Source organism: Saccopteryx leptura, chromosome 2, assembly GCF_036850995.1.
Source record: "Saccopteryx leptura isolate mSacLep1 chromosome 2, mSacLep1_pri_phased_curated, whole genome shotgun sequence".
Taxonomy (NCBI): domain Eukaryota; kingdom Metazoa; phylum Chordata; class Mammalia; order Chiroptera; family Emballonuridae; genus Saccopteryx; species Saccopteryx leptura.
In genome coordinates this window covers 287,005,147-287,031,492 of record NC_089504.1, presented here as the reverse complement: position 1 = coordinate 287,031,492, position 26,346 = coordinate 287,005,147, and the positions used below count along the sequence as shown (strand labels likewise).

Genomic DNA, 26,346 nt, shown 5'->3' with positions numbered 1-26,346 from the left:
CCAGCATCCCCAAACCTCAAACTCCTGGGATGGAGGTCAGATGAAGCATGTCATTTTATTTCACAAAGACTATACAAAATTCCTTATAAAACATGGGATGGATGCCACTTGGTTACCTCATTCAACCCCCATCCAACTCAACTGTCAAGGAGCAAGTGAGGGTGGTACAAGTGTAGAATGGAATAGCATTATGTACAAGGCAAGGTACAAGATTTTTCATATTTACACTATTTCACATATTCACAGGTATATAGGGAGCCAGGAGGAAGGAGTGGGCTCTGGCTCTGTCCTCTTGTATAAAAAAGCACCAGTGTCCTTGACTGGACACCCACTGCTGCTAGAGATGCAGGGGGGCCCAGGGTGTGATCGTCACCGACTGATATCCCGACTGGAGTCCCACAACTTGGCATTGGGTGGCTCAGCCCGAAGGCGGGTGAAGAAAGGATGCTGAAGGGCTTCACCCAAGGTCAGACGTTTAGCAGGTTCATACTCTAGCATGCTTTCAATGAGATCGAAGAGCTGGTGGTGTTCCTCTGCCTCTGAGGTCAGATACCGCTGGTGGTGGAGGGCAGGAAAAAAGTGAGGCACAATGCCTTACAAACCCTGCCTCCTTCTTCTCATAGGCCCTAGATTTAATCTTGGAGGACCAAGGCTTGCTTACAACCATTATAAATGCTACTTTAGAAACTGGTCTTAACCTCTTGCGCGTCCCCTCCTTAATGAGCTAAATAAAAATGGTTGACGTGAAAAAATAAAAAAATAAATAAATGCTACTTTAGCATGACCATGCCATGGCCATTTCTGATAATATAGCTTAATCTACCTGAAATCTCTTTCTACTTGTATAGCCTTTTGTCAACTCCATGAATCTTTAGCTCCACATTAAAACTAAAACTCTTCAAAGTGGTTTATTCTTTTGTCTGACCCAAGGAATTTAGGACATTGCTTTGATATCTGATAGGCTCATAAAGGACATGGCTGTCCAAGGCTCCATTGGAGCAAAGATGGCCTGGGTGCTGGGGATGGCTCCTTGGCCTCTGCCCCAGGCGCTAGAGTGGCTCTGGTCGCGGCAGAGCATCGCCCCCTGGTGGGCAGAGCATCGCCTGGACGTGCCGGGTGGATCCCGGTCGGGCGCATGCGGGAGTCTGTCTGACTGTCTCTCCCCGTTTCCAGCTTCAGAAAAATAAAAAATAAATAAAATAAAAATTTAAAAAAAAAGGACATGGCTGTCTAACCTCCTTCACTCCACAAAACCAGTCCCTCTCATTTCTCTTCTATTAACTAAAAATGTTCTTTCAGTATTCCCCTTCTTCCCTAACCCTCTGCTTGTGAAATGCATTCCAGAAGCAAAACACCTTAAGAAAGAAGTGACCTCTGTGTGATGGGCACTACTGATCCCAGCCTGGCTCACCCGCAGTGGTTTGCAGTTTTCTCGAACATAGCGCCCAGCTGACGTATTCTCATCCCAATCCAGGCGACCCCGATAAAAATATTTCTGCTTCCTAGAGGGGAAGGGGATGTTGAGGAATCAGGAGGTTCCTCTTACTGTGGGATAATTCCCTTATTTCCCCGTCTGAGTAGTTGGAGGAGGGGAGGTGTCAAAGAAAAAAGAAAATGATATGATATTGACCATTTGTAGAGAGAAAAGGAAAAAGGGTTAAGTCCCTCCCCCTCAAAGTTCACCTTGTTTTTCGGGTCATCCGCGAAGGGATTGGACCCAAGATCCTTTCCATCATGGCTAGATGCTCTCTGTTGTCATGGGTCTGAGAAAGAAAGCCAGAAAGAACTGAGCATGGGACTGGGAAGGGAATGTTGAGGACGAGCTGCCAGGTAGATAAGCAATGTGAAGGAGTAAGCAGGCAGGTCTCAGCCAACAAAGATACCAGGGAGAAGAATGCCAGGTGGTCATATAATCAACCACTTACTTGGAAGAGGGTGAAGCCAACATAGTACTCAAAGATGATGCAGCCTATGCTCCACACATCACAAGGCTGTGACCAGCCCAACTCTGGGTAGGAATGTGAGGGAAAAGATGTTAGGAGATTAAAGAGATACCACCCTCACCACCACACCCATTCACACATTTGGGCAACTTTGCCCTTCCCCCTTACCAAGGATGACCTCTGGTGCTCGGTAATGGCGAGTGGAGACAATAGTACTATGGTGTTCATGGTCAAAGGTGGCACTGCCAAAGTCTACCACCCGCACAGCTGTGCTCTTCACACTGCGCTCATCTCGCTTCTAGGAGCAAAGCAGAAAGAGAATGAACCTCTGTACCATAGACTGAGACTCCACAATTGTCTGAAGTGCTTTTGAGCCTTAAAAAGGCAACTTTAATCTCCTGCTTGCCCCACACACTCCAGTCTCTTGACCTAGAGCCTCCCCAATACCTGGCTGAGTATTTTGGGAGTTGGGGAAGAAAAAAATTAAGAAATAATTATAGTGTAGCATGCAAGTCTCTGTGCATGTGAAGGCTATACCCAAGTGACTGGAGTTTTTCTGAAAATAAGTAACAGGTGGCAAAGGGAGGGAGAGCTTACTTTGGTGAGATCTGCATGATCTCTAAGTTAGTCATGCAGCTGAGTTTCATTACAAAAAGAAGTCCAAAGCAAGAACCTTAAAAGCACTTCCATTAGATTGGAAAGTTATCTAAGGTCCTTTTTCCAAGTTCTTTTCCAATTTAAGTCTTCTTAAATCTCTCCCTTTCAAACAATTTATTAAAAAAAAAAAATTAGCCCTGGCTGGTTGGCTCAGTGGTGGAGCGTTGGCCTGGTGTGCAGGAGTCCCGGGTTCAATTCCAAGCCAGGGCACACAGGAGAAGCGCCCATTTGCTTCTCCACCCTTCCCCCTCTCCTTTCTCTCTGTTTCTCTCTTCCCTTCCCACAGCCAAGGGTCCATTGGAGCAAAATTGGCCCAGGAGCTGAGGATGGCTCCATGGCTTCCGCCTCAGGTGCTAAAATGGCTCCAATTGCAACAGAGCAACGCCCCAGATGGGCAGAGCATCGTCCCCTAGTGGTCATGCCCGGTGGATCCCAGTCGGGAGCATGTGGGAGTCTGTCTCTCTGCCTCCCTGCTTCTCACTTCAGAAAAATACAAACAAAAAACAAAAAATTTTTTGATTTTAGAAATATAGAAACAGCATTCATTTGTTTTTCCACTTAGTTGTGCATTTATTGGTTGTCTCCATATGTGCCCTGACCAAGAATCGAACTCACAATCTTATTGTTTCAGTAGAACACTGACGGCGCTAACCTGCCAGGCCTCAATCTATTCTGGTACTCTGGTTTTCAGTCAGTTGAAGCTAGACTAGCAGAAAATGTGGGAGAAAGAAGTAAAAGGAGTCCAGAAATGTCTAAGAAAAAGGCAAATACGCACAACTCCCTGCCCCCACTGGCCAAGTAGGAGACCCCACCCATCTTACCTTCTCTAGGTTGTAGGTAAGCTCGTAGTCTGAATTCACAAACAGAATATTTTCAGGCTTGAGGTCCGTATGTGTCAGCTTGTTATCATGGAGAACTACAGAGGAAAAGGCCAGGTCATATTTGGTCTGGGCAGCCAAGGCTAACTGGCACCAGCTGACCCCAGGCTTGATCACCTAACTCAGTGGTTGGCAAACTGCGGCTTGTGAGCCACATAGGGCTCTTTGGCCAGCTTGGGAGTACCCTAATTAAGTTAACAACAATGTAGCTACCTATATAGTTTACGTATAAAAAATTTGGTTGTCAAAAGAAATTTCAATCATTGTACTGTTGATATTTGGCTGTTGACTAATGAGTTCGCCAACCACTGACCTAGCTCTAAGCTGGTGAGGAGGTAGATCCAGAGTAATTAGGCTGCTTTCTGCTCTACATCCAAATGAAATGCCTGGTCTAAGACACCCTATGCTTATTAATATCTATATGTGTAACTCTTATAAACATAGTTCATTACGGCTTCTATTTTTTTTGTACTGACTCTGACATATGTGTATCTGACATTGTATGAATTCAACTCTGCAACACTGTATTGTTATGAACACTCAAGAGAAACTATGTAGTAGTCTAAAATCCCTACCTGGGCCCTGTGGCTGCACTATATCCTGCTTCCATCTCCCTTGCTGGGAATGAAGAGCATCTCAGCTTAGTTACATGTAAACCTCTAGCTTGAAGTGTCCTTTTGTCTCTTTGTGCTTGCTGCCTTACACTTCCCCAGGAAGGGAATAAAGGAAAAAAGAGGTATGTAAATTCTTTGATTTCAAAAGCTTTGTCTTCCAGCTCCTGCTTGGTTAGATGTGGAATAAGAGCAATCAGTGACAATGAGGACATGAGTCAAGGAGTTAAGTCAGAAGAGATGTCAACATGACAGTGAATAACAAAAGTGCAGATAAATAAGTGGACTAGGGGCTTCCCCAGTGCACAACTGAGACAGAAGTCCAATGGAGGAAGGGGCTGCCCCAGAGTCCACCTCGGCCCACCCCACTCACACTTGACGGCCTGGCACAGCTGGAAGGCCATGTGGCGCACTTGGTGGATGGGGTAGGGCAGGTAGTTGTTGTCTTTGAGGAAATCGAAGGTGCTAAGGCCCAGGAGCTCAAAGGAGATACACATGTGGCCATGGTAGTCAAACCAGTCAAACATCTGGACACAGAGGCTGGGAAGAGAAGGGAGAAGGGGAATGTCTGATGAGCTCCCATCTGCCACAATCCCTCCAAAAAGGGATGACAGGGCTGTCGATTCCACACGCTTGGGTAAAAAAAACATGCCAGCTAGTATTACCAACAAAATTCAGTTAAGCTAGGGAATGGCCTTTCTGGAAGACCCAAGGAGAGGTACCTAGCAAGAGTCAAACAATTTACCTGCAAAATTTTAAAGTTAAAAAAAAAAGATATTTGCTCGAGTTGTTGAGTGCCAGACTCTAGTGTTGATCCTGAATTGTCCACCTGTCACTCCTAAGTCCTGACACCATCTTCCATTCCTGAAATTCACTCACCGTCAGCCACCATTGGTCCCATGTTTATACCTATTGTCTTTTTATGTCTTGATTTAATGCTTATATATTTGGCTTATAGAATGTGTACAAACAGAAATATTACATATAAATGCGTGTAGCCTCATCAACATACATAGTTCTAGGTATTAAAGCTCGATTGTTTTTAAGATTTTCTTTCTCTATTTGAGAGGCAGGGAGAGAGAGAAACATCGAATTGCTCCACAGAAATATTGCAGTGCTCCTTTATGTGCCCTGACTGAGGAATCAAACCAGCAACCTCTGCACTCCAGGACAATGCTCCAGAGCTATCTGGCCAGGGCCCTTTTTTTTTTTAAGATTTTATTTATTCATTTTTAGAGGAAGAGAGAGTGTGTGTATGTGAGAGAGGAGGAGGAGGAGCAGGAAGCATCAACTCCCATATGTGCCTTGACCAGGCAAGCCCAGGGTTTCGAACTAGCAACCTCAGTGTTCCAGGTCAACGCTTTATCTACTGTGCCACCACTGGTCAGGCCAGGCTTTAACTTTTATTGATTTTTAGAGACAGACAGAGGAAGGGAGAAAGAGGGGAGTGGGACAGGAAGCATTTGTCGTTTCACTCAATCGTGCATTTTTTGGTTGCTTCCTGTATGTGCCCTGACCAGGGATCGAACCCACAACCGTATTGTTTCGGGATGACTCTTAACCAACTCGGCTAACTGACCTGGGCTGATTTTATTTCATTTTAGAGAGAAGAGAGAAGGGGGTAGGGAACCGGAAGCATCAACTCCTTCCTAGTTGCTTCCGCATGTGCTTTGACGAGGCAAGCCCAGGGTTTCCAACTGGCGACCTCAGCATTCGAAGTTGACTCTTTATCCACTGCACCACTCCAGGTCAGGAAAAACTCAATGAATTTTTTTATGAAAATGTTAATTCTCAGTCTCAGGGTCATTTCCAGGGCAGATCCCTACAGAGGCCATTTTGGGCTGCAGTGAAACTACAGAGCAATCTGTCCCCAAAAGAAGGGAAATGAAAGAGACTATCCCAGACCCTCCTCTGCTTCTCTAATGTTCTACTAGTCTAAGATGATGAACAAAATATGAATGGATGGGAAGGTCTAGGACTCCCATGCCTGCCTAACCCGAGTTGGGAAGGTTTTCCTGTATAGGGCTGGAGTCTCCCAGACTCCCCACATACTCCTTCGCTTGCTTACTTCTTGTTGTCAGGGTCCTTCTCATTGATTTTCTCCAGGACGTTGATTTCAAGTCGAGCAGCTTCCTTGTACTTTTCTACATTCTTAATGATCTTCAAGGCAACTCGAGCCCCACCCCTGTAGGTTGGCAAAAGCAGCTTTTGCTGGGTTCTCGCGAACATCTCAAATTGAATGGGGTGTGTGGGCATTAAGAAATCCTACCTTAGGCAAATGAACCCCAGATAACCCTCACTACCTCCTTATGTCTAACAGGTATGGGGGTGGGGTGGCTGACAGTTACCTGCGATGGTCAACACATTGTACAACTCTGCCGAAGGTCCCCTCTCCCAAGGTGCTTACAATTTCATCTGAAATGAAAAAGAGCAGGGTCGGGGAGAGGGAGGGAGAGAAGGTGGGGAATGAGCCAAGTTGGAAGAAAAAAGGGTACAGCAACCTGGGGTGAAATGAAGGAGGGGGAACAGATACAGATGGTCACAGGGGAAGAAAACCCCTGTGTGATTCCCACCACCTTTAACCCAAGGGCCATGAGAGCTGGGAGTGGACAGCAGAGGTCAATTCTCAACAGCAACTCAAACCACCCAGATAAACAACACCACTGAGAAAAGGCAAAAGAGAACGTGACTTGGGTTGGCTTGGGACATTAGGATGGCTATGGGACCATTACAGGCTATAGGATTGTTACGATTTGGCTTGTACATCGCTCTTGTAGCCAGTCCCCGACGTGGTAGATGAGGTGGCCCTCAGCGTCGTCCTCTACACTCTTGGCTCTCCGGCTGCTGTGCTGCTGTCGGGGGGCGGGGGGGGTCGGAGCAAGCCAGGTGTCGGAGCGGGGGCCGAAGGGAGGCGGGGTGGGTGGTGGAGGGGCCACCGGTCACAGGCGCCCAGCCAAGGGGGACAGACGATGATGGGGGACAGTGGAAGGGAACACGTCAGATGCAGTAAGGCGGATTGGGGTGAGAAGAGAGAGTGGCGCATAACCCCAAGTCCCAAACCCAAAACGGGAACAAGGAGAGGCACGGGCAGAGCAGAGAAGTGGTGTCGTTGCCAAAGTCACCCACAACCCCATGCTCTACACAACGCTCTTCCAGGCAGGCACAGATCTTCCCTTTCCCCCACCCAAGCCCACCTGCTGAGGGGGCCATGGAGCCCAGGGCTTGGGGGAGAAAAGCAGTTTACAAGCAAAGTCCTCATTAGAGTTCAGGCCTCTGAGGGTGGAGAAGCTGCTCCCAACATAGTAAGGCCAGCATGCCACAGAAGGCACTGGGGTTCACAAATGCTCTGTGCCCGTCCATCTCCAAAGCAGATTCTGGGGCCCTCCAAGAGGTGAAGAGCTTCCAAGAGAGTAGACAGACTCAGTGCCCACCTCAGTGTTCATGCCCCAATGCTCAGCTGAGAACAGGATACTTCTCACTTACCAGGGTCCCAGAGGACTGAGGAGGAGTAGGGAGAGAAGGGTCTGGGCGGGCACTCACCGAAGATGAACGGCTGAACGTCCGGCTGCGCCGCCTCCGCCGCCTGTGCTTCCTTCGGCTGCTGCGCTGGCTGCGGTAACTGCTGTTCTCACGATGATACTCATAGGAGTGCCGGTAGTCTGTGTCATAGTAGGCATCGCCCCGATCCCGGCTATAGTCATTGCGTCTGTAGCTGCCACAGTATCGCCGGTCATATGCTCTCCGGTCAGAGGAACGGTCATCATAGCTGCTGTTGGACAATAAACACCCATTAGGAGCATCTGTTCAGGCCACACCATGTGACAAGGTCCTCCCTCAGTGAGTACAAAGAGTACCGCTGAAAAAATGGTTCTCAGACACCTATCAAGTTTCTGAGAGGACCAAAGACCAGAGAAGTGAAGTAACTAAGCACAGAGGAGGACTCACCATTTGCATGCCACCAAAAAATTTGACCTCTGAAAAGACATGTGCAGAACTAAGAAGTATATCCTCTGGGAGCCATCTCCTCCCCTCCAGTAATTTATCATTATTATTTTTTATTTTTTTAGCAAGAGAGACAGAGACAAACGGAGAGAGAGACAGGAAGGGACAGAGATGAGAATCATCAACTCACTGTTGCATTTTAGTTGTTCATTGATTGCTTTTCATATGTGCCTTGACTGGGTGGCTCCAGCTGAGCCAGTGACCTCTTGCTCAAGCCAGTGACTTTGGGCTCAAGTACGACATTTGGGCTCAAGCCAGCGACCATGGGGTCATGCTTATGAGCCCAAACTCAAGCCAGCAACCTCGGGGTTTTGAAGCTGGGTCCTCAGCATCCTAGGTCAACACTCTATCCATGAGCCACTGCCTGGTCGGGCCCTCCAGTGATTTAACCCTTTGAGTAGTGAGTTTTTTGTTAACCCTTTGAGTGAGGACATACATGAATGTTCATACTATTCAAAGGGCTAATGAGCAAGAAGCCATTTCTTTTTTTTAAATTTTTAAATTTTTTATTTATTCATTTTTAGAGAGGAGAGAGAGACAGAGAGGGAGAGAGAGGAGGGAGGGACAGAGAAGGGGGGAGGAGCTGGAAGCATCAACTCCATATGTGCCTTGACCAGGCAAGCCCAGGGTTTCGAACCGGCGACCTCAGCATTTCCAGGTCGATGCTTTATTCACTGCGCCACCACAGGTCAGGCAATAAGTCATTTCTTTTTTAAGCCTTTCCTGATATCCAACATTGGTCCAAACTATCCCTAACCCATCCTTCCCACTGAATATGCCACTAAGTTAATTAAACCATGCAAACCTAACTCTGTCTTGTCTATTAGCTCATTAGCAACCACCAGCTCCTAGTCTTTTTTTTTTTTTTTTTTTGTATTTTTCTGAAGCTGGAAACAGGAAGGCAGTCAGACAGACTCCCGCATGCGCCCAACCGGGATCCACCCGGCACGCCCACCAGGGGGCGATGCTCTGCCCATCGGGGCATCGCTCTGTTGCGACCAGAGCCACTCTAGCGCCTGAGGCAGAGGCCACGGAGCCACCCCAGCACCCGGGGCCATCCTTGCTCCAATGGAGCCTTGGCTGCGGGAAGGGAAGAGAGAGACAGAGAGGAAGGAGAGGGGGAGGGATGGAGAAGCAGATGGGCGCTTCTCCTGTGTGCCCTGGACGGGAATCGAACCTGGGACTTCCACATGCCAGGCCGACGCTCTACCACTGAGCCAACCAGCCAGGGCCCAGCTCCTAGCCTTTTGCATTTCTTTTCCCTTCACCTGGGACACTTCACCCTCTATTTCAGATGAGCTTAGATGTCACATTCTCTGGAAAATTTTCCTTGAATTACACATCCTGTCCCACTCCAACCAAACCTGCTGGATACTTCCTCTCTGATAACATTCTTCACACCACAGTGCAAATGCCTAATCCATCTTGAGCATCAGCTTCACCTAATCAGTGGTCAGCAAACTCATTAGTCAACAGAGCCAAATATCAACAGTACAACAACTGAAATTTCTTTTGAGAGTCAAATTTTTTTAATTTAAACTATATAGGTAGGTACATTCCTTATCAAGGTAGTGCCCACACGTGGTATTTTGTGGAAGAGCCACACTCAAGGGGCCAAAAAGCCGCATGTGGCTTGCGAGCTGCAGTTTGCTGACCAGAGACCTAAGTGCTTATCGTGTAACCAATCTATCTTTTCTTTTTCAGCAAGAGAGACAGAAAGAGGGACAGATAGGGACAGACAGGAAGGGAAAAAGAAGTATTCTTCGTTGCGGCACCTTAGTTGTTCATTGATTGCTTTCTCATGTATGCCTTGAGCAGGGAGCACCAACTGAGCCAGTGACCCCTTGCTCAAGCTGGTGAACCCATGCACAAGCCGGCGATCTCAAAGTTTTGAACCTGGGTCCTCTGTGTCCTAGGCCGGTGCTCTATCCATTGCACCACCACCTGGTCAGGCACCAATAAATCTTTGTTGAATGAATGAATGAGTGAGTGAACTAGAGTATGTGGCCTCACCTCCGGGAACGAACATGGTAGCTGTCTTCTCGTCGATGCCGTCGTGTTCGATCACTGCTACTTGACCAGGAGCGGCTTCTTCTTCTCTTATGCTTTCGGCTTCGATAGTGCTCATGATAACTCCCCCGGCTGCCTCGTTCTGAGGAGTGGTATCTTCGGGGATGAGGCATCTGGAAGGGAAGGAAAAACAGAAATAGTGGGGAAAACTGAGTTTTCAGAAGTCCCCTTTGAGGACTGGCTGCTCCAGAAGTACTAAGTGGCTTGCTTCTTCTCTTTTATTTACAGTATTTACCTACTAATTCTGGCTGAAAACTCTAGGAAGCTTCCCCCTAACTCCCTTATTTATGCTCCACTCAGCATGTTGCTCTACTCTGATTTTCCTTAAACATGGCTCTATGAAGACCTCCAGATCTGGGCCGAAGCTCACTATAGGTGAGACAGTGTAACTGATGGAGACTGCTATATTATAGGTGAGACGGTGTAACTGATGGAGACTGCTTATAGTACCTTAGCTGAGATCTAAGATAGATCCGCATTGCACTGAGTTCCTCACAACTCAGTACTATAAAGCTTTAATACACACTATTATGATAAATGTTTTACAGTTATTCAGAGTATATCTTATCTCCCCAACTAGACCATCCGTATCCTGAAGGCAGGAATCCAGTTTACCAGGTTTCTATATACAGCAGTGTATATCAAATATAAACAAGTTCTAGGGATCTAGGTCTGGCCCCTTGAAATGTCTTAATCATCTCTCATAGCTCTGGCCAAACACCCCTCAAGAGGTTTTAATACAAGAGGCCCCAGCAGCTTCCCATCTGGCCCCTCCTCTTTTGTGCTTAGGAAATACAAATTAACTAGTTTGCAATTAATATCAGTACTACTTGGCTAAGAGCCAGCCCCCTTCCAGTTACTGGAATTGGAATGGCATGGTGCACAAATCCTTTTCCTCCTTCAGGGAAAGAATCAGAGAGAAATCACTGTCACAATCCAGGAGGATAAGAATAGAAGGACAGAATAAAATGAAATAGGCCTAGGGACAGAAGTCTTGGTGTGAGGAGAGGTTTAGGTGTGGGAAGGCCAATGACTCCAAGATTTGGCTCCTCCTCTGAGCTACTTTGGCCTACTATCCTTAAATTGAAGAGGGATATTTGATTCATTCTTGGCTTATAGAAGACAAGAAGATGCAAGGACAAGACTTTCCCAGATAAAATAACATTGTTTAGCTACATAAATGTCATCTACCATAAAGACACTGCAACCAAAGTTCTTCATAGGCTTTCCCCCATAAAGCATCTCCAGCCTACAATCTTTCTCAACTTCTAAATCTTTATTTTTCCTTTCTCACTCAGGAAATTCACAATTAATTTCTGGAGTCAACTAACACAGTGGTGTCTTCCCTCTTCCCAGCCTTAGTCCAACTTTGACATTCTGCTTTTTCTCATCTCTGGAACCACTCTATCCCACCCCACATTCTCTTACTTTGATCCCTCCCAAGTTTCCAAGTTTCTTATGGGTCTTTCGGATACAACTAAGACAAGCTGATCCTCCACCTCAACTCTCTAGTCCTCACCTCTACCGTTTCGCAGGTCTCAACCCTCTTCCTCTCCTAGTCTCAACCGGGTCCCTTGCCCCCAATACACTACCCCTCCCGCCCCGCGATCGCCATCTTTCCGCGCGGCCCCGCGGCCCTCCAGCCCGCGCGCTCACCGTTCTGGCGGCGAGGCCCGTGCGCTTGTCCCACAGGAAGTCCGTGATGGCGGCAGCACTACGGCCGGGAGTCCCGGCACCTCCGCAGCGACGAAGTGCGGCTCCACCCCCACCAACCCGAGACCCTGGGACCTCCCGCCTCTTTCCCGGGCTCCGCTCCAGTCCCGCCCGCCCCGGCTCCGTCCCCGCCCCGAGGATCCGCTAGGCGCCACTCGCACCGCCCCCGCCCGGGGCCCGATCCCAGCTGGGTCTCCGGCCCTGGCCTCTCCGATCCGCCGCCGCCACCGTGAGCGAGCACGTACGCACTCACGTCCTGCGTCGCTTCCCAGTTACCTCTGGGCTCCGCCCCTAGGGCCGCGCACGCCATTGCGTCTTCGCCTAGCTCGGGGCCTCAGCCAGTGAGAGCTCGAGGAGGTGCGGAAGGCGGAAGTTCATGGGCATCGTGAGGGAGTTGCTCGGATTTACTGTGCCCTCTCCGCCCCGCCTCGTGTTCTTTTCTATTCCTCCTCAATCTTTTGCTCCTTTAATGAGACGAGACCTAGGTGACTGAATTAGGTTTGGATATTTAAAAGAGAAGGTTGTTATTTAAGGAGTGTTACCGCTCCTCAAACTTTTTGAAGCTTGGTGGTGAGGTCTGATTCTCCAACATAACCTGGAACTATCTAGTACATAAAGCAGTTCGGCTGCCTAACCACAACAAAGAGAGACCTTTTTTTTCCTAGACTAAAACTATGCACGTGGGGATCAGGGGCATGGCAGTGAAGGAAGGGTTTGAGAAGGAAGGAGTGGAGAATCGGATGCGGAAAAAGGGGAAATCACTTGAGAACTGTATGTTATGTACTTATACAAAACATGAGAAGTGTAATTTCCTGAATTGGAAAAATTCAGTGGATAGAGCCTCGGACTGGGACGCGTAGGAAGCAGAGGACCCGGGTTTGAGACCCCGAGGTCGCCAGCTTGAGCCCAAGGTCGCTGGCTCAAGCAAGGGGTCACTCGGTCTGCTGTAGCCCCCTGGTCAAGGCACATATGAGAAATCAATCAATGATCAACTAAGGAGCCGCAACGAAGAATTGATGTTTCTCCTCTCTCCCTTCCTGTCTGTCCCTATCTGTCCCTCTCTCTGACTCTGTCTCTGCCACAAAAAAAAAGAGAAGCAACTACTCTACTATGAGTTGATGCTTCCACTCCTATTCTCTTTTCTCTCTCTCCTCTGTCAAAAATCAATAAATAGAATCTTTAAAAAAAAAAAAAAAGAGGAAAGAGACAAACTGGGCGGAGTTACAGACGCTATAGAAGGAATCGAGAAATACAAAGGGAAAAATTTTAAAAACCCTGAGGGTAAGTATATTAAAGTTGGAATATCAGAGGGGAGCTGAGATGGAGGATTGTCAGGTAGAGATTAGTTCAGCCAAAAATCGTTTTGGAAAAGTACCCTAAAATAGAAGAGGAAGGGTAATGAGGGGCCGAGAGGACAGAATGGCAAAATCACTTCCTCCTCCAAGAACACTTTCCCAGATCATTCATTCAACAAGCATTTACTAAGTGTCTGCTATATGTCCAGCACTGCCAGGTGCAAGGCTTCTTCTGTTCTTTGGAGCTTCACAGTCTAATGGGAGAAAAAGACCTGTAAATAGATAACAGCAGCCTTGTGACAAGAGTGGTTATGGACAGTGATGCACTGGATACTTTTGTAAAGCTCTAGACTAGACCCTACCTGGGAAAGGGAGATTTGGAAATGTCTCTAGGTTTCCTAGAGATGAGATCTGAAACAATTGTATCCTCAGCATCCACTCAGTGACGGGCAGAGTCGCATTTGGTGAAGGTTGGCAAAAGGAATTCAGAAAGTGAAATACCAGGGAAAAGTACGGAGAACAGAAGAAAGGAATATGTCTAATATGCCTGCCTATAGAGCGCTGAGAGAAAGTGGAATACAGGCGACTTTCAAAAGCCATTCCCCACCCCTAACATTGATCCCCAATCCCTCGCCCTCCTTAGTTTCACCAGCTACAACCCGCATCCGGTTTTCCCGCCACTTGCAGAGGCTCCACCTCCCAGGCAATCAGTGAATAAAAGCCAATCAACTCTAGGCCACGCCCTCTCCATGGCTCCTGTTGAGTTTCCCCTTCTCTTCCTCCTCCACTTGGACAACAGCATCCTCTTCGCTAAGTCACGCCCATCTCGGAGTCCCTCCCGGATACCTACTTAATTGGCTCCGCCCCCTCCGGGGATGACTCTGGAGAGCCGGGTCCCGCCTGCCCTGCCCAGTTTTCGCCGCGGACCTCGCCAGGGGGCGCAGCGCAACCCGCTCACAGCGGGAGGGAGGGCTGTCCCACACACCCACTCTGCCCCGCGTGCGGGCAGTTCCGAGCCGACTACGCCTCAGTTCCGAGCTCGCGGAGCTGCGCCGGCTCCGACACCTGGAGGGCCTGGAGGGTCGGAGATGGCCTTGGCAGGGTCTGGGAGGCCAAGCGTGTAAATCGTGGGGCGTCATGGAGGCGGAGCCGCGGCCTACGACGGCGGCCAGCGACGGGACGACCCCTGGGCTGGAGACCGCGCCTCCTGCTGCCCCGGCGCCTGCGACTGCCACCTGGGGTCAGATCCCCGGGTCCTCATCCGGACCCGAGCCCAAGAGGAGGCAGCTTGGGACGCTGCTCCAGCCCACGGTCAACAAGTTCTCCCTTCGCGTGTTCGGCAGCCACAAAGCAGTGGAAATCGAACAGGAGCGGGTCAAGTCAGCGGGGGCCTGGATCATCCATCCCTACAGCGACTTCCGGTACTGGGGGCCCAGCAGAGAGGGTGGAAAGGCGCGATACATCCCCACAGGCGCGATAAGGGAACTGAACCCGCCCCACCCTCCACGGTCACTTTATTTCCGGCCCAGGGGTCCTCGGTGGGGTGACAGAGTATCTTCCACCAACCTAGCCTGGGAATTCTCGGTGACTTTTCAGGGTGGGGGCACCTGCAGGGACAAGCAGACACCAGAGACCTGGATTTCCCCTTTCAGGACCCCAGCACCCGACCTGGACTACAGGGAATACTAGAGTTAGGAATCCTTGCCTGCTCCAGTACTGCTTTTTGGTGATATGGGAAATTATGTCATATTCGATAGCTCAGGGTCAGCCTAAGGGGGAAACCGAGCTCTGCTATCTTTCCCTTACCCCTTACTCAAACCCCCAGCATCTGCCTAGTTTAGCTGGTTAGGCGACCAGGAAAAATAGGGACGCTGGAGGAAGGGTGGCGGGGTTTTCTGACAGCAGTTCTGGTAGCTGTCCTTGGTGCTGACGGCGGCATGCGGCGGGACAGGGCTGGGATGCACACTGACTGAAGCAGCAACACAGGGGCACGGCCAACACCAGGGAGAAAGACGGAGAGTGAAGGCAGGGCCATTTCATAGTCCCTATCGGGCTGTACCTTTACATCAAGGGCACTAAGGGAGGAAAATAGCCCTGTCCTTGGAGGAATGAAGGACAGTTTTTGGATGAGTTGAGAATGTGTGCAAAGCACCTAACCTGGGGAGCAAAATGAGCCAAAAAGATGAGGTGTGAATCAGGAGTCTGGAGATACAATTGGAGACCTAGACATCATCTTGAATTCACATTCATACACATTCCCTAAATGTTCCTTTCTCCCATTGCTTTTTCCACTCCCACCTTCTTTACTGCCTCATTCCCACCCCGTTATTCATTTTTCCTAGTCTCCTGTAGCTCTCCCTTCCTTCCTCCATTTTACCCTCAGACATATCCCCAGAAACTGTGTCTCCCCTTATTGTTGTGCTTCTCTGTTCTCTCTACTGCATCACCCGCCAGGCTTGTGACTGCTTGTGAGTCAGATTGAGAGGATGCTCTATGGCTAGGCAAACCCTCTTTTCTCTCTCTTCTCCTCACTCATAGTATGGGATTTCTCCAGTGGCCCAGGAGGGAGAGGAAGAGGGCTTTGAGGATTTTTTGCTGACTGAAAGCACACTGTCTAAGAGGCTGCTTGGAGCCTGGACTTGGGGACCACAAAACTTCTTTCAGGGGCTGAAGTAATTGATTTTGCAATCAAAATCAGAAGGGGCTCGGTCCTGGGTCAATGCTATGATTATATGTGTCCTAGAGTTAAAACCATCATTGCTGCCTTACTGGATGATGTTGCAGTGAATAGGGCATCAGATTGGGATGCAGAGGACCCAGGTACAAAACCCCGAGGCTGCCAGCTTGAGCATGGGCTTATCTGGCTTGAGTGCAAGCTCACCAACTTGAATGCAGGGTCGCTGTCTTGAACATGGGATCATAGACATGACCCCATGGTTGCTGGCTTGAGCCCAAAGGTCACTGACTTGAAGCCCATGGTCACTGGCTTGAGTCCAAGGTCACTGACTTGAGCAAGGTGCCACTCGCTCTGCCGGAAACCCCCAGTCATTGAGAAAGCAATCAATGAACAGCTAAGGTGCTGCAACAAAGAATTGATGCTTCTCATCTCTTTCCCTATCTGTCCCTCTCTCTGTCTTTCTCTCTCTCTCTCTCTCTCTCTCTCTCTCTCTCACACACACACACACACACACACAAAATTGCTAATTGGAACCCTCAGATTCTCCAGCGATTTTTTTTCTGAATGAAGTTTTCACTTAGCTCCTTCCTGAACCCTTCTCCCCACAGCTTTCACCACAGCAGTGTGGCTTTCCCCTGCCCATGTCCATGGCTGGGCTCAGCCAGAGTCTCAGGGGGCACAGGAAGTTTAGGGAAGAAAAGGAGTGCAGAAATTCAAACCTTGTTCCTTCAGGATCTATGGAGCTTCTCTCTGTGTGCAGCCCTACCTGAGGTGCTGTGGAGGGGTTGAGGAGTCCCTGAAAAGCTCAGTTGAGATTTGAGGCAGGACAGACCAACCCCACCCTGGGACACAGATAAACAGATCCCAGCAGAGAAACAGGAACCAATGATCCACTGTGTTGGGAGAAGAACTGGGGCAGGGAAGGCTGGGGAGAGCATGATGTCCTAGACCACCAATGGGCTTCAGAAATCTCAGGATGAAAAGTGGTAAGTCATAACACTAACTAGTGCTTGTAAGGCACTATCACATCCCTTGTCACAGTGCATATATTTTTCAACCTTGTGAGATTAGCATAGGATACTTTGACTTTTTAAATTTTTTTCATTGATTTGAGAAAGAGGAAGAAAGGTAGGGAAGGGAGAGAAAGAGAGAGAGAGAAGTATCAACTCACTGTTCCACAAAGTTGTTCCATTTAGTTGTGTATTTGTTGATTGCTTCTTGCACATGCCCTGACCAGGAACTGAACCCGTGACCTCGGTGTGCCAGGATGACACTTTATCCATTAAGCCACCCAGTCAAGGTCACTTTATTTCAAGCCGTGGCTAGGTAGCTCAGTTGGTTAGACTCTAATCGTTAGAGCAACGTCCTGATATGCCAGGGTTGCGGGTTCAATCACTGGTCAATCAGTGGCCTTGGCCAAGTGGCTCAGTTGATTAGAGCATTGTTCTCAAGCACAGAGATTGCCATTTGATACCTAATCAAGGCACATATAGGAACAGATTGATGTTCCTGTCTCTCTCCCTTTCTTTCTCTCTAAAATCAATAAAATAAACATTAAACCTGACCAGGCGGTGGCGCGGTATATAGAGTGTCTGCCTGGGATGCAGAAGACCCAGGTTTGAAACTGAGGTCACTAGCTTGAGCACATGCTCATCAGCTTGAGCGCAGGCTCAACAACTTGAGCACAGGGTCGCCAGCTTGAGCATGGGATCATAGACATGACCCCATGGTTGCTGACTTGAACTTCAAAGGTTTCTGGCTTGATGCCCAAGGTTGTTGGCTTGAGCCCAAGGTCCCTGGCTTGAGCAAGGGGTCACTGGCTCAGCTGGAGCCCACCCCTCATCCCCCTATCAAGGCACTTATGAGAAAGCAATCAGTGGTCCCTGGCCGGTTGGCTCAGCGGTAGAGCGTCGGCCTGGTGTGCGGGGGACCCGGGTTTGATTCCCGGCCAGGGCACATAGGAGAAGCGTCCATTTGCTTCTCCACCCTCTCCCCTCCTTCCTCTCTGTCTCTCTCTTCCCCTCCCGCAGCCAAGGCTCCATTGGAGCAAAGATAGCCCGGGCGCTGGGGATGGCTCCTTGGCCTCTGCCCCAGGCACTAGAGTGGCTCTGGTCGTGGCAGAGCGACGCCCTGGAGGGGCAGAGCATCGCCCCCTGGTGGGCAGAGCGTCGCCCCCTGGTGGGCGTGCTGGGTGGATCCCGGTCGGGCGCATGCGGGAGTCTGTCTGACTGTCTCTCCCCGTTTCCAGCTTCAGAGAAAGCGAGAAAAATAAAAGCAAAAAAAAAAAAAAAAAAAAAAAGAAAGCAATCAGTGAACTAAGGTGCTGCAATGAAGAACTGATGTTTCTCATCTCTCTCCCTTCCAGTCTGTCTGTCTGTCTCTCTCTTTTGTTAAAAAATATTAAAAAAATTTTTTTAAATAAACATTAAAAATGTTACCGGGGGAAAGAGATGTGGAGGAGGGGTGGGAGAAGTGAGTAAAGAGAGACACATATACGGTGATGGAAAATGATTTGATTTTGGGTGATGAGTATCCAACATAATCAACAGTTCAAATGCTATACAAACATTTACCTGAAACCTGTGTACTCTTATTGATCAATGTCACCCTATTAAATTTAATTTTCTGAATAAAATTTTTTTAAAAATTAAAAAAGAATCAACCAATGAATGCATAGATAGATGGGACAACAAATCCATTTTTTTCTTTCTCTCCCTTACCCTTTCTCTCTAAAATCAATAAATAAAAATAATTAGATAAAAATAAAATTATTTCATAATAGTGACATAGGTCATATATATAATAAGTATATTACATATATATTGTATGTAGGGTGGGGCAAAAATAGGTTTACAATTGTGAGAATGCAAAACACAGAGTTTATTCTTGTATTATTATTAATTATTGCATTTTTAAATTTTTTTTAAGGACTTGGCCCTGGCCGGTTGGCTCAGTGGTAGAGCGTTGGCCTGGCGTGCGGGGGACCCGGGTTCGATTCCCAGCCAGGGCACATAGGAGAGGCGCCCATTTGCTTCTCCACCCCCCCTCCTTCCTCTCTGTCTCTCTCTTCCCCTCCCGCAGCCGAGGCTCCATTGGAGCAAAGATGGCCCGGGCGCTGGGGATGGCTCCTTGGCCTCTGCCCCAGGCGCTGGAGTGGCTCTGGTCGCAGCAGAGCATCGCCCCCTGGTGGGCAGAGCGTCGCCCCTGGTGGGCGTGCCGGGTGGGTCCCGGTTGGGCGCATGCGGGAGTCTGTCTGACTGTCTCTCCCCGTTTCCAGATTCAGAAAAATACCAAAAAAAAAAAATTTTTTTTAAGGACTTTATTAATTTTTCAGAGAGGAGAGAAAGAGAGAGGGAAAGAGGAATAGAGAGTGAGAGAGAGAAGGGGGAGGAGCAGGAAGCATCAACTCCCATATGTGCCTTGACCAGGCAAGCCCAGGGTTTTGAACTGGCGACCTCAGTGTTCCAGGTCAACGCTTTATCCACTGAGCCACCACAGGTCAGGCTAATTATTGCATTTTTTAATGGAATGCTCCACGAATTTACATGTCATCTTTGTGCAGGGGCCATGCTAATCTTCTCTGTATTGTTTCAATTTTAGTATGTGTGCTGCTGAAGCGAGCATAATTATTGCATCATTTTCCATAGGAACTACTGTAAACCTAGGTTTACCTGACCCTGCATAGTAAGGAGATATAGATACATAGTATATTTATCTATACAGTAGATATATATAGAGAGTAGTATACTATTGGAGATACACACACACACACACACACACACACACACATTTGAAAGGAATTCTAAAGCACACTCCTGTGTAACAACTATTAGGTCAAGAGAGACTACATTGATGGCACCCCAGAAACCTTCCTACTGCTCTCACATTCTTTTCCAACCCCCTACCGTAACTTTTATGGCACTCATTTTCTTATTTTCTTTATAGCTTTACCATCCATAGAATACCTAAATTATGCAGTTTAGTTTTGCTGTTTTTGAACTTTGTTCATGTGGAATTTTCCAGTGTGTAAACTTTTGTATCTTGCTTCTTTTGCTCCACATTAAATTTGTGAGATTCATTTCTACTGGAGAGTGTAGCTATAATTGCATGATTTTACAGTTGTATAGTATTCCAGGGCATGAATATATTACAGTGGATTTATCTTACTTAGCTACATTTCTCTACTGATAGACATCCAGATTGTTTCTAGACTCATATTCCTGTATATATCTCCTCAAATGTCTATATGGAATTGCTGGGAATGCAAATATTTAATTTTACTAAATAATGACAAACTATTTTGCTAAATGGTGGTACCAATTTACACTCCTAACAGCTGTAAATGGCCAACCCCTTTCTCTGTATCCTTGTCCACTCTTGGCAGGGTCAGATCATCTGCTGTTAATCTAGGTGGCTGATGAAATATCACTGTGGTCTTACTCCCTATCCCACCCCTACCTTAGGTTTTACTGGGACCTGATCATGCTCCTGCTGATGGTGGGGAACCTCATTGTGCTGCCTGTAGGCATCACTTTCTTCAAGGAGGAAAACTCCCCACCTTGGATTGTCTTCAACGTCCTCTCTGACACTTTCTTCCTGCTGGACCTGATGCTCAACTTCCGCACAGGCATTGTGGTGGAGGAAGGCGCTGAGATTCTGCTGGCACCACAGGCCATCCGCATACGCTACCTGCGCACCTGGTTCCTAGTTGACCTCATCTCTTCTATCCCTGTGGATTACATCTTCCTGGTGGTGGAGTTGGAATCACGACTGGACACTGAGGTCTACAAAACAGCGCGCGCCTTACGCATAGTGCGCTTCACGAAGATCCTCAGCCTCCTGAGGCTGCTCCGCCTCTCCCGCCTCATCCGCTACATACACCAGTGGGAGGAGGTGGGGTGGGGAAGTGGGCAGTGGGACTCACAGACTTCTCCGAGACAGTGCTGTGGGTGGGACTCCTAGTGACTTTATGGGGTGGGCAGACATGTGGAGCTTCCGAGGGTGGGCTCTCTCCAATGTTGGTGAGGGAGAAGCAGGAACAGAATGAGGGTTCAGGGTTGGGGTCTTGAGGTCAGGATGATGGTGCAGGGGGGTGGAGCACAACTGCTGGATAAATACTTGAGGGTTAGTTGGACTCTGGGAGGAAGATTTGGGAGGAGAGCTGGGAATTGCAGAGTGTGGAAGAGGCTGGAGTTTCAGCTTTAGGGCAGCAGAATTTAGTGGTTTAGAGTGTGGGCTCTGCAATCTCATTGTGATCAGATCCCAGTTTTACCATTTACTATATGAGACTTGTTTCCTCTTCTATAAAGTGAGAATATTAAATATGTTTATGTATGATAAGGTTATACAGATTATAGGAGTTAATACCTGTGAAGCACTTAGAGTGATGCTGGCACATAGTAAGTTCTTAGCAAATTACCTACTATCTTTGGAGAGGTGGAGGGCTGCTGGCATTAATCCTTATATACATGCCCTGGGGACATTACACTGTTAAATGCCCTCTTTTTCAGGTGATACCTGGGCAGCTTGTGCAGCAGAGCTTTTTGCTTCTGCTGTGACATGGTGTGATTTTGAGCACATAATTGGCAGCAATTTTCCAATCTCTGAGAGTAGCAGCACAGCTTTGAATTAGCAGTGCTCTAAAGCTCTGTAGAAATAATGGCCACATCTTTAAAATTTGTGCGGCTAGAGAGAAGTTTAAAGAGAATTTGTAAGGCTGGGAATGGAGGACTGTCAGGAAGGGTTCCTGTCCACAGCGGCCCCTCCTCGGAATCCTTAGATCTTTCACATGACCTATGACCTGGCCAGTGCTGTCGTTCGCATCTTCAACCTCATCGGGATGATGCTGCTGCTATGTCACTGGGATGGCTGTCTGCAGTTCCTGGTCCCCATGCTGCAGGACTTCCCTCCCGACTGCTGGGTCTCCATCAACCACATGGTGGTGAGAAATCCCCCAGTTCTACCTCTCCTGGGCATTCTGAGGGCTCTTCTTCCTGAGTAGTGGGATGACCACAGTGGGCAAGAGGTGGGGGATGATGGAGATATACCAAGAGAGAAGACAGGAGTGAGGAGGTGGGGAAGGGAGAGGAGAGGGGAAAGAGACCCAGAGGTTTTTTTTTGTTTTGTTTTGTTTTTTTGTATTTTTCTGAAGCTGGAAACGGGGAGGCAGTCAGACAGACTCCCGCATGCTCCCGACCCGGATCCACCCGGCATGCCCACCAGGGGGCGATGCTCTGCCCATTCAGGGCGTTGCTCTGTCGCGACCAGAGCCACTCTAGCGCCTGGGGCAGAGGCCAAGGAGCCATCCCCAGCGCCCGGGCCATCTTTTGCTCCAATGGAGCCTCAGCTGCGGGAGGGGAAGAGAGAGACAGAGAGGAAGGAGAGGGGGAGGGGTGGAGAAGCAGATGGGCGCCTCTCCTGTGTGCCCTGGCCGGGAATCGAACCCGGGACTTCCGCACGCCAGGCCGACGCTCTACCACTGAGCCAAGCGGCCAGAAGAGACCCAGAGTTTTGTTGGAGAGAGCAGACAGGGAAGGAAACCTAGACAGAAACTGAGGCTCCCAAGCTGCAAAAGGGGCCATTTCTGCCTCAGGGCTTCCCCAAAACTTAAGTGCCTCCTGGAGGTAGATCTGAAGTAAAGAGGGCAGGCAGAAGGACTAAAAGAGAAAAAAGGGGTCAGGAGGAGAATAAGGCTCTGAGGGCCCTTTGCCCAGCTGTGCAATAATACTTTGTTCTCCAGAACCACTCGTGGGGCCGCCAGTATTCTCATGCCCTGTTCAAGGCCATGAGCCACATGCTGTGCATTGGCTATGGGCAGCAGGCACCTGTAGGCATGCCTGACGTCTGGCTCACCATGCTCAGCATGATTGTGGGCGCCACCTGCTATGCCATGTTCATTGGCCACGCCACTGCCCTCATCCAGTCCCTGGACTCCTCCCGGCGTCAGTACCAAGAGAAGGTCAGCAGGGACAGGAGAAGGAAAGGGTGGGCATGAAGGGGTCCTGGAGGCTGCGTAGCTGAACTTGAGGCCCATTCTGACACTACCCCCATTGGTTCTCTGTGTCTTTACTTGCCCTATGTTAATTTGTCCCATGTCCCTCTGTGTACCTTTTCCTTGTTTGGAACTATGCCTCTGTCCTTGGACCCCTCTTCTGCCTGTGTATGGGTTTTCCTGTGACTGCGCTTCGTGTCATCCCTGTATCTACCGTTATCCATATGCCCTTCTGTCACCCTAGGTGCCCCCTTCTTTCTCCATGTATTACTTCTCTGGGTTTGGTCCATGTCTGTGACCTTCCTCCACATACACCCACCTCCACTGTTCTGGCCTCACATCTGTCTCTGTGTCCTCATGCCTGCCGGCCATTGGCTGGCCCTCCAGTACAAGCAGGTGGAGCAGTACATGTCCTTCCACAAGCTGCCAGCTGACACCCGGCAGCGCATCCATGAGTACTATGAGCACCGCTACCAGGGGAAAATGTTCGATGAGGAGAACATCCTAGGCGAGCTGAGTGAGCCGCTTCGGGAGGTAGGTCAGGGTCGGGCCCTGGAGGGGGCTGTTCAAGGACTTGGGCTTCTAGGATACCATCTGGGTTTGGGCTATTGATCAGCAGAGGGCCCCATGGAAGGCCAGGCCTTTGGGGGGCTTTCAGGAACTAAGGTCGTTTTTTTTTTTTTTTAAGGTCTTTCTTAAAGGTCTTATAGGATGAAGTGTACATGGGGAGGGGCAGCAGGGATCTCTGTTTTGGGGGATATGGTCCTTTGAGGGCTCCTGGGAGAGCTCTGAAGGCAGGGATGGTCTCAGGTCCACTGAAGCATCCCCATCCTTGCAGATCATGACCCTGGGGGTGGGGCATCTGGAGACAGATGAACTCGATAAGGGCACCTCATGGCAGGGGGCACAGCCTCATTGACAGGCCCTTCTTCTTCCTAGGAGATCATTAACTTCACCTGCAGGGGCCTAGTGGCCCACATGCCACTGTTCGCCCATGCTGACCCCAGCTTCGTCACAGCAGTGCTCACTAAGCTGCGCTTTGAGGTCTTCCAGCCAGGGGACCTCGTGGTGCGTGAGGGCTCCGTGGGCAGGAAGATGTACTTCATCCAGCATGGGCTGCTCAGTGTGCTGGCACGTGGCGCCCGGGACACCCGCCTCACTGATGGATCCTACTTTGGGGGTCAGCAGCCCTCAGGGAGGGTGAGGGGACTAGAGCACAGGATTGGAGGGTGATTGCTCCCCTGAGTCTGCAGAATCACCAGTTCCAGCCCCTCCTCAGGCCTACTTAATCAGAATCTTGGCCTGGGGCCTGGAGCTCTGTATTTTTAAGAAGCTTCTTAGGAGATTCCATTGCACAGCCAGGTTGAACATTTCTGGGCCAGTGGGCTATTTAGAACCCATAATTGGTGAAATCTGAGGATCCTATGAAATTAGGGACAGAGAGAAATAAAGCAGTGCTGTCCCAGGGGCTTGAGCTTGGTGACTCCTTGGTGGTGGGATTCAGGGGCCCAGCCTATGACAGTGGGGGTAGTTCTGCCAGCTGTTTCCCAGAGTGACTTGAAGCTCATATAATCTCTCACAGTCTCCAAACCACCTGCCACCCTCCAGCATTTCTCTCATGTTGCCCTTTGCCCTTTGGCACTGCTTTTCTACTTTTGAGCTGTCCTTGGAGTTCATTTGAAGGGGTGTTTCCCCAGAGCTACCCTTTGGGCTAGAGCAGTAGAGGTGGGGTCAGAATTAAAGTGGAAAAGAATAACAGGGAGTGTGGGGGCCAGCAAGACCTGCCTGATTGTCCGCTTTAACTTGGAGAGAGTGAGGACAATAGTGCAAGTCTGGACAGTGATAGTGCTTGGAGTATATAGGGACCCTGGGGCGGGCGAATAATCATTAGTTTCTTCCATCTGGGGAGGAGCCTGAGGAAGCTGGGTCAGCTGCTGCAGGCCCAGTGAGAGGGAGTTCTGGGGACACTGGTTCTGAAGGCCTCCTCCCAACTTTGGCAGAGATCTGTCTGCTGACTCGGGGCCGGCGCACAGCCAGCGTCCGGGCCGACACCTACTGCCGCCTCTACTCACTCAGCGTGGACCATTTCAATGCTGTGCTCGAGGAGTTCCCCATGATGCGCCGGGCCTTTGAGACTGTGGCCATGGATCGGCTGCGCCGCATTGGTGAGACCTGTCTACTGTGTCTTCTGTGGGTCCACCCTGGGCCCCCACCCATCTCCATAGCAAGAAGCCCACCCCAGTCCCAGCAAATGCACCCCTAGGCCTTTCAGTACTGTGGCTCATGGTCCTTGTCACTCAGTATCTCCTACCCCTAGAGATATTGCCCTGAGTCTTTCTCTGAGTCCCTGACCCTCACCATCTCTGATTCATACTCTCATCTCCTGACCCTCTTCTTCCAACCTCATCTCCCAACCCCTCATCCTCATCTACATCTCCATATTCTTTTTTCAATTTAGAAATTAAAATTAATGGGTGGCATTGATCAACAAGAATTTATAGGTTTTAGGTAAACATTTCTATAGCATCTGAGCTATTGATTACATTGTGTGCCCATCACCCAAGACTATGGAACACTTCATGAATTTGCGTGTCATCTTTGCACAAGGGCCATGCTAATCCTCTCTGTATTGTTCCAGTTTTAGTATATGTGCTGCTGAAGCAAGCACTACATCTCCATATTCTTGACCTTCATCCCCTATCTTCAATCCACCACCATCACCTGACCCTCACACTCTTTGATATTCAACCTTGATCTTAGATTCCTTTCTTATCCTTCACTCCTCTCTCCTGGGACAACCTCTAGGTAAGAAAAATTCCATACTGCAGAGGAAGCGCTCTGAGCGAAGTCCAGGCAGCAGTGGGGGACTCGTGGAGCAGCATTTGGTGCAACATGACAGGGACATGGCTCGAGGTGTTTGGGGCTTGGCCCCAGGCACAGGAGCTCGGCTCAGCGGAAAACCAGTGCTGTGGGAGCCACTGGTGCATGCGCCCCTGCAGGCAGCCGCCATGACCTCCAATGTGGCCATTGCCCTGACTCATCAGCAGGGACCCCTGCCTCTCTCCCCCGACTCTCCAGCCACCTTCCTTGCTCGCTCTGCTCGACGCTCATCAGGCTCCCCAGCCTCTCCACTGGTGCCTGTTCGAGCTGGCCCTCTGCTGGCTCAGGGGCCATGGGCATCTACCTCCCGCCTGCCCGCCCCACCTGCCCGAACCCTCCACGCCAGCCTATCCCGGGCTGGGCGTTCCCAGGTATCCCTGCTGGGCCCCCCCCCAGGAGGAGGTGGACGTCGACTAGGACCTCGAGGCCGCCCACTCTCAGCCTCCCAACCCTCTCTGCCTCAGCGGGCAGCAGGAGATGGCTCTCCTGGGCGCAAGAGCTCAAGAAGTGAACGCCTGGCCCCCTCAGGGCTCCTGGCCAAGTTTCCAGGGACAGCCCAGGCCTCCAGGCCACCAGCGCCTGAGCCAGCTACTCCTAAGGGCCCCCAGCTCTCTGCCAACATGTGAAAC

At 49.5% G+C, this 26,346-nt stretch overlaps 2 protein-coding genes and 2 non-coding genes across 8 annotated transcripts; 1 reads left to right on the top strand and 3 right to left on the bottom strand.

Moving 5' to 3' along the window:
• Positions 1-36: 36 nt before the first annotated feature.
• Positions 37-12,088, bottom strand: CLK2 (CDC like kinase 2). Of its 5 annotated transcripts, none has more exons than XM_066362267.1 (13): positions 11,818-12,088; positions 10,105-10,274; positions 7,630-7,858; positions 6,854-6,941; positions 6,438-6,504; positions 6,158-6,274; positions 4,463-4,629; positions 3,422-3,516; positions 2,112-2,241; positions 1,926-2,008; positions 1,684-1,763; positions 1,412-1,502; positions 37-555 (listed from the first exon to the last, which is right to left on the bottom strand). In XM_066362267.1, exons 2-13 carry the CDS (start codon positions 10,272-10,274, stop codon positions 370-372), a joined length of 1,503 nt encoding a protein of 500 aa, XP_066218364.1. In that variant the 5' UTR covers positions 11,818-12,088; the 3' UTR covers positions 37-369. The 5 variants fall into 5 exon arrangements, with proteins under 5 accessions (XP_066218364.1, XP_066218365.1, XP_066218366.1 ...); XM_066362268.1 differs by having other exon boundaries at positions 6,854-6,938; XM_066362269.1 differs by having other exon boundaries at positions 7,630-7,855.
• A 2,001-nt stretch (positions 12,089-14,089) lies between these two features.
• HCN3 (hyperpolarization activated cyclic nucleotide gated potassium channel 3) lies at positions 14,090-26,343 on the top strand. Its single transcript, XM_066362261.1, has 8 exons — positions 14,090-14,590; positions 20,310-20,739; positions 21,626-21,787; positions 22,586-22,804; positions 23,225-23,371; positions 23,777-24,017; positions 24,838-25,002; positions 25,643-26,343. Exons 1-8 carry the CDS (start codon positions 14,307-14,309, stop codon positions 26,341-26,343), a joined length of 2,349 nt encoding a protein of 782 aa, XP_066218358.1. The 5' UTR covers positions 14,090-14,306.
• LOC136396492 (U6 spliceosomal RNA) lies at positions 19,364-19,470 on the bottom strand. Its single transcript, XR_010749778.1, has one exon. It is a non-coding gene; the product is annotated as a U6 spliceosomal RNA (small nuclear RNA).
• LOC136396473 (U6 spliceosomal RNA) lies at positions 25,399-25,505 on the bottom strand. Its single transcript, XR_010749759.1, has one exon. It is a non-coding gene; the product is annotated as a U6 spliceosomal RNA (small nuclear RNA).
• Positions 26,344-26,346: the final 3 nt, after the last annotated feature.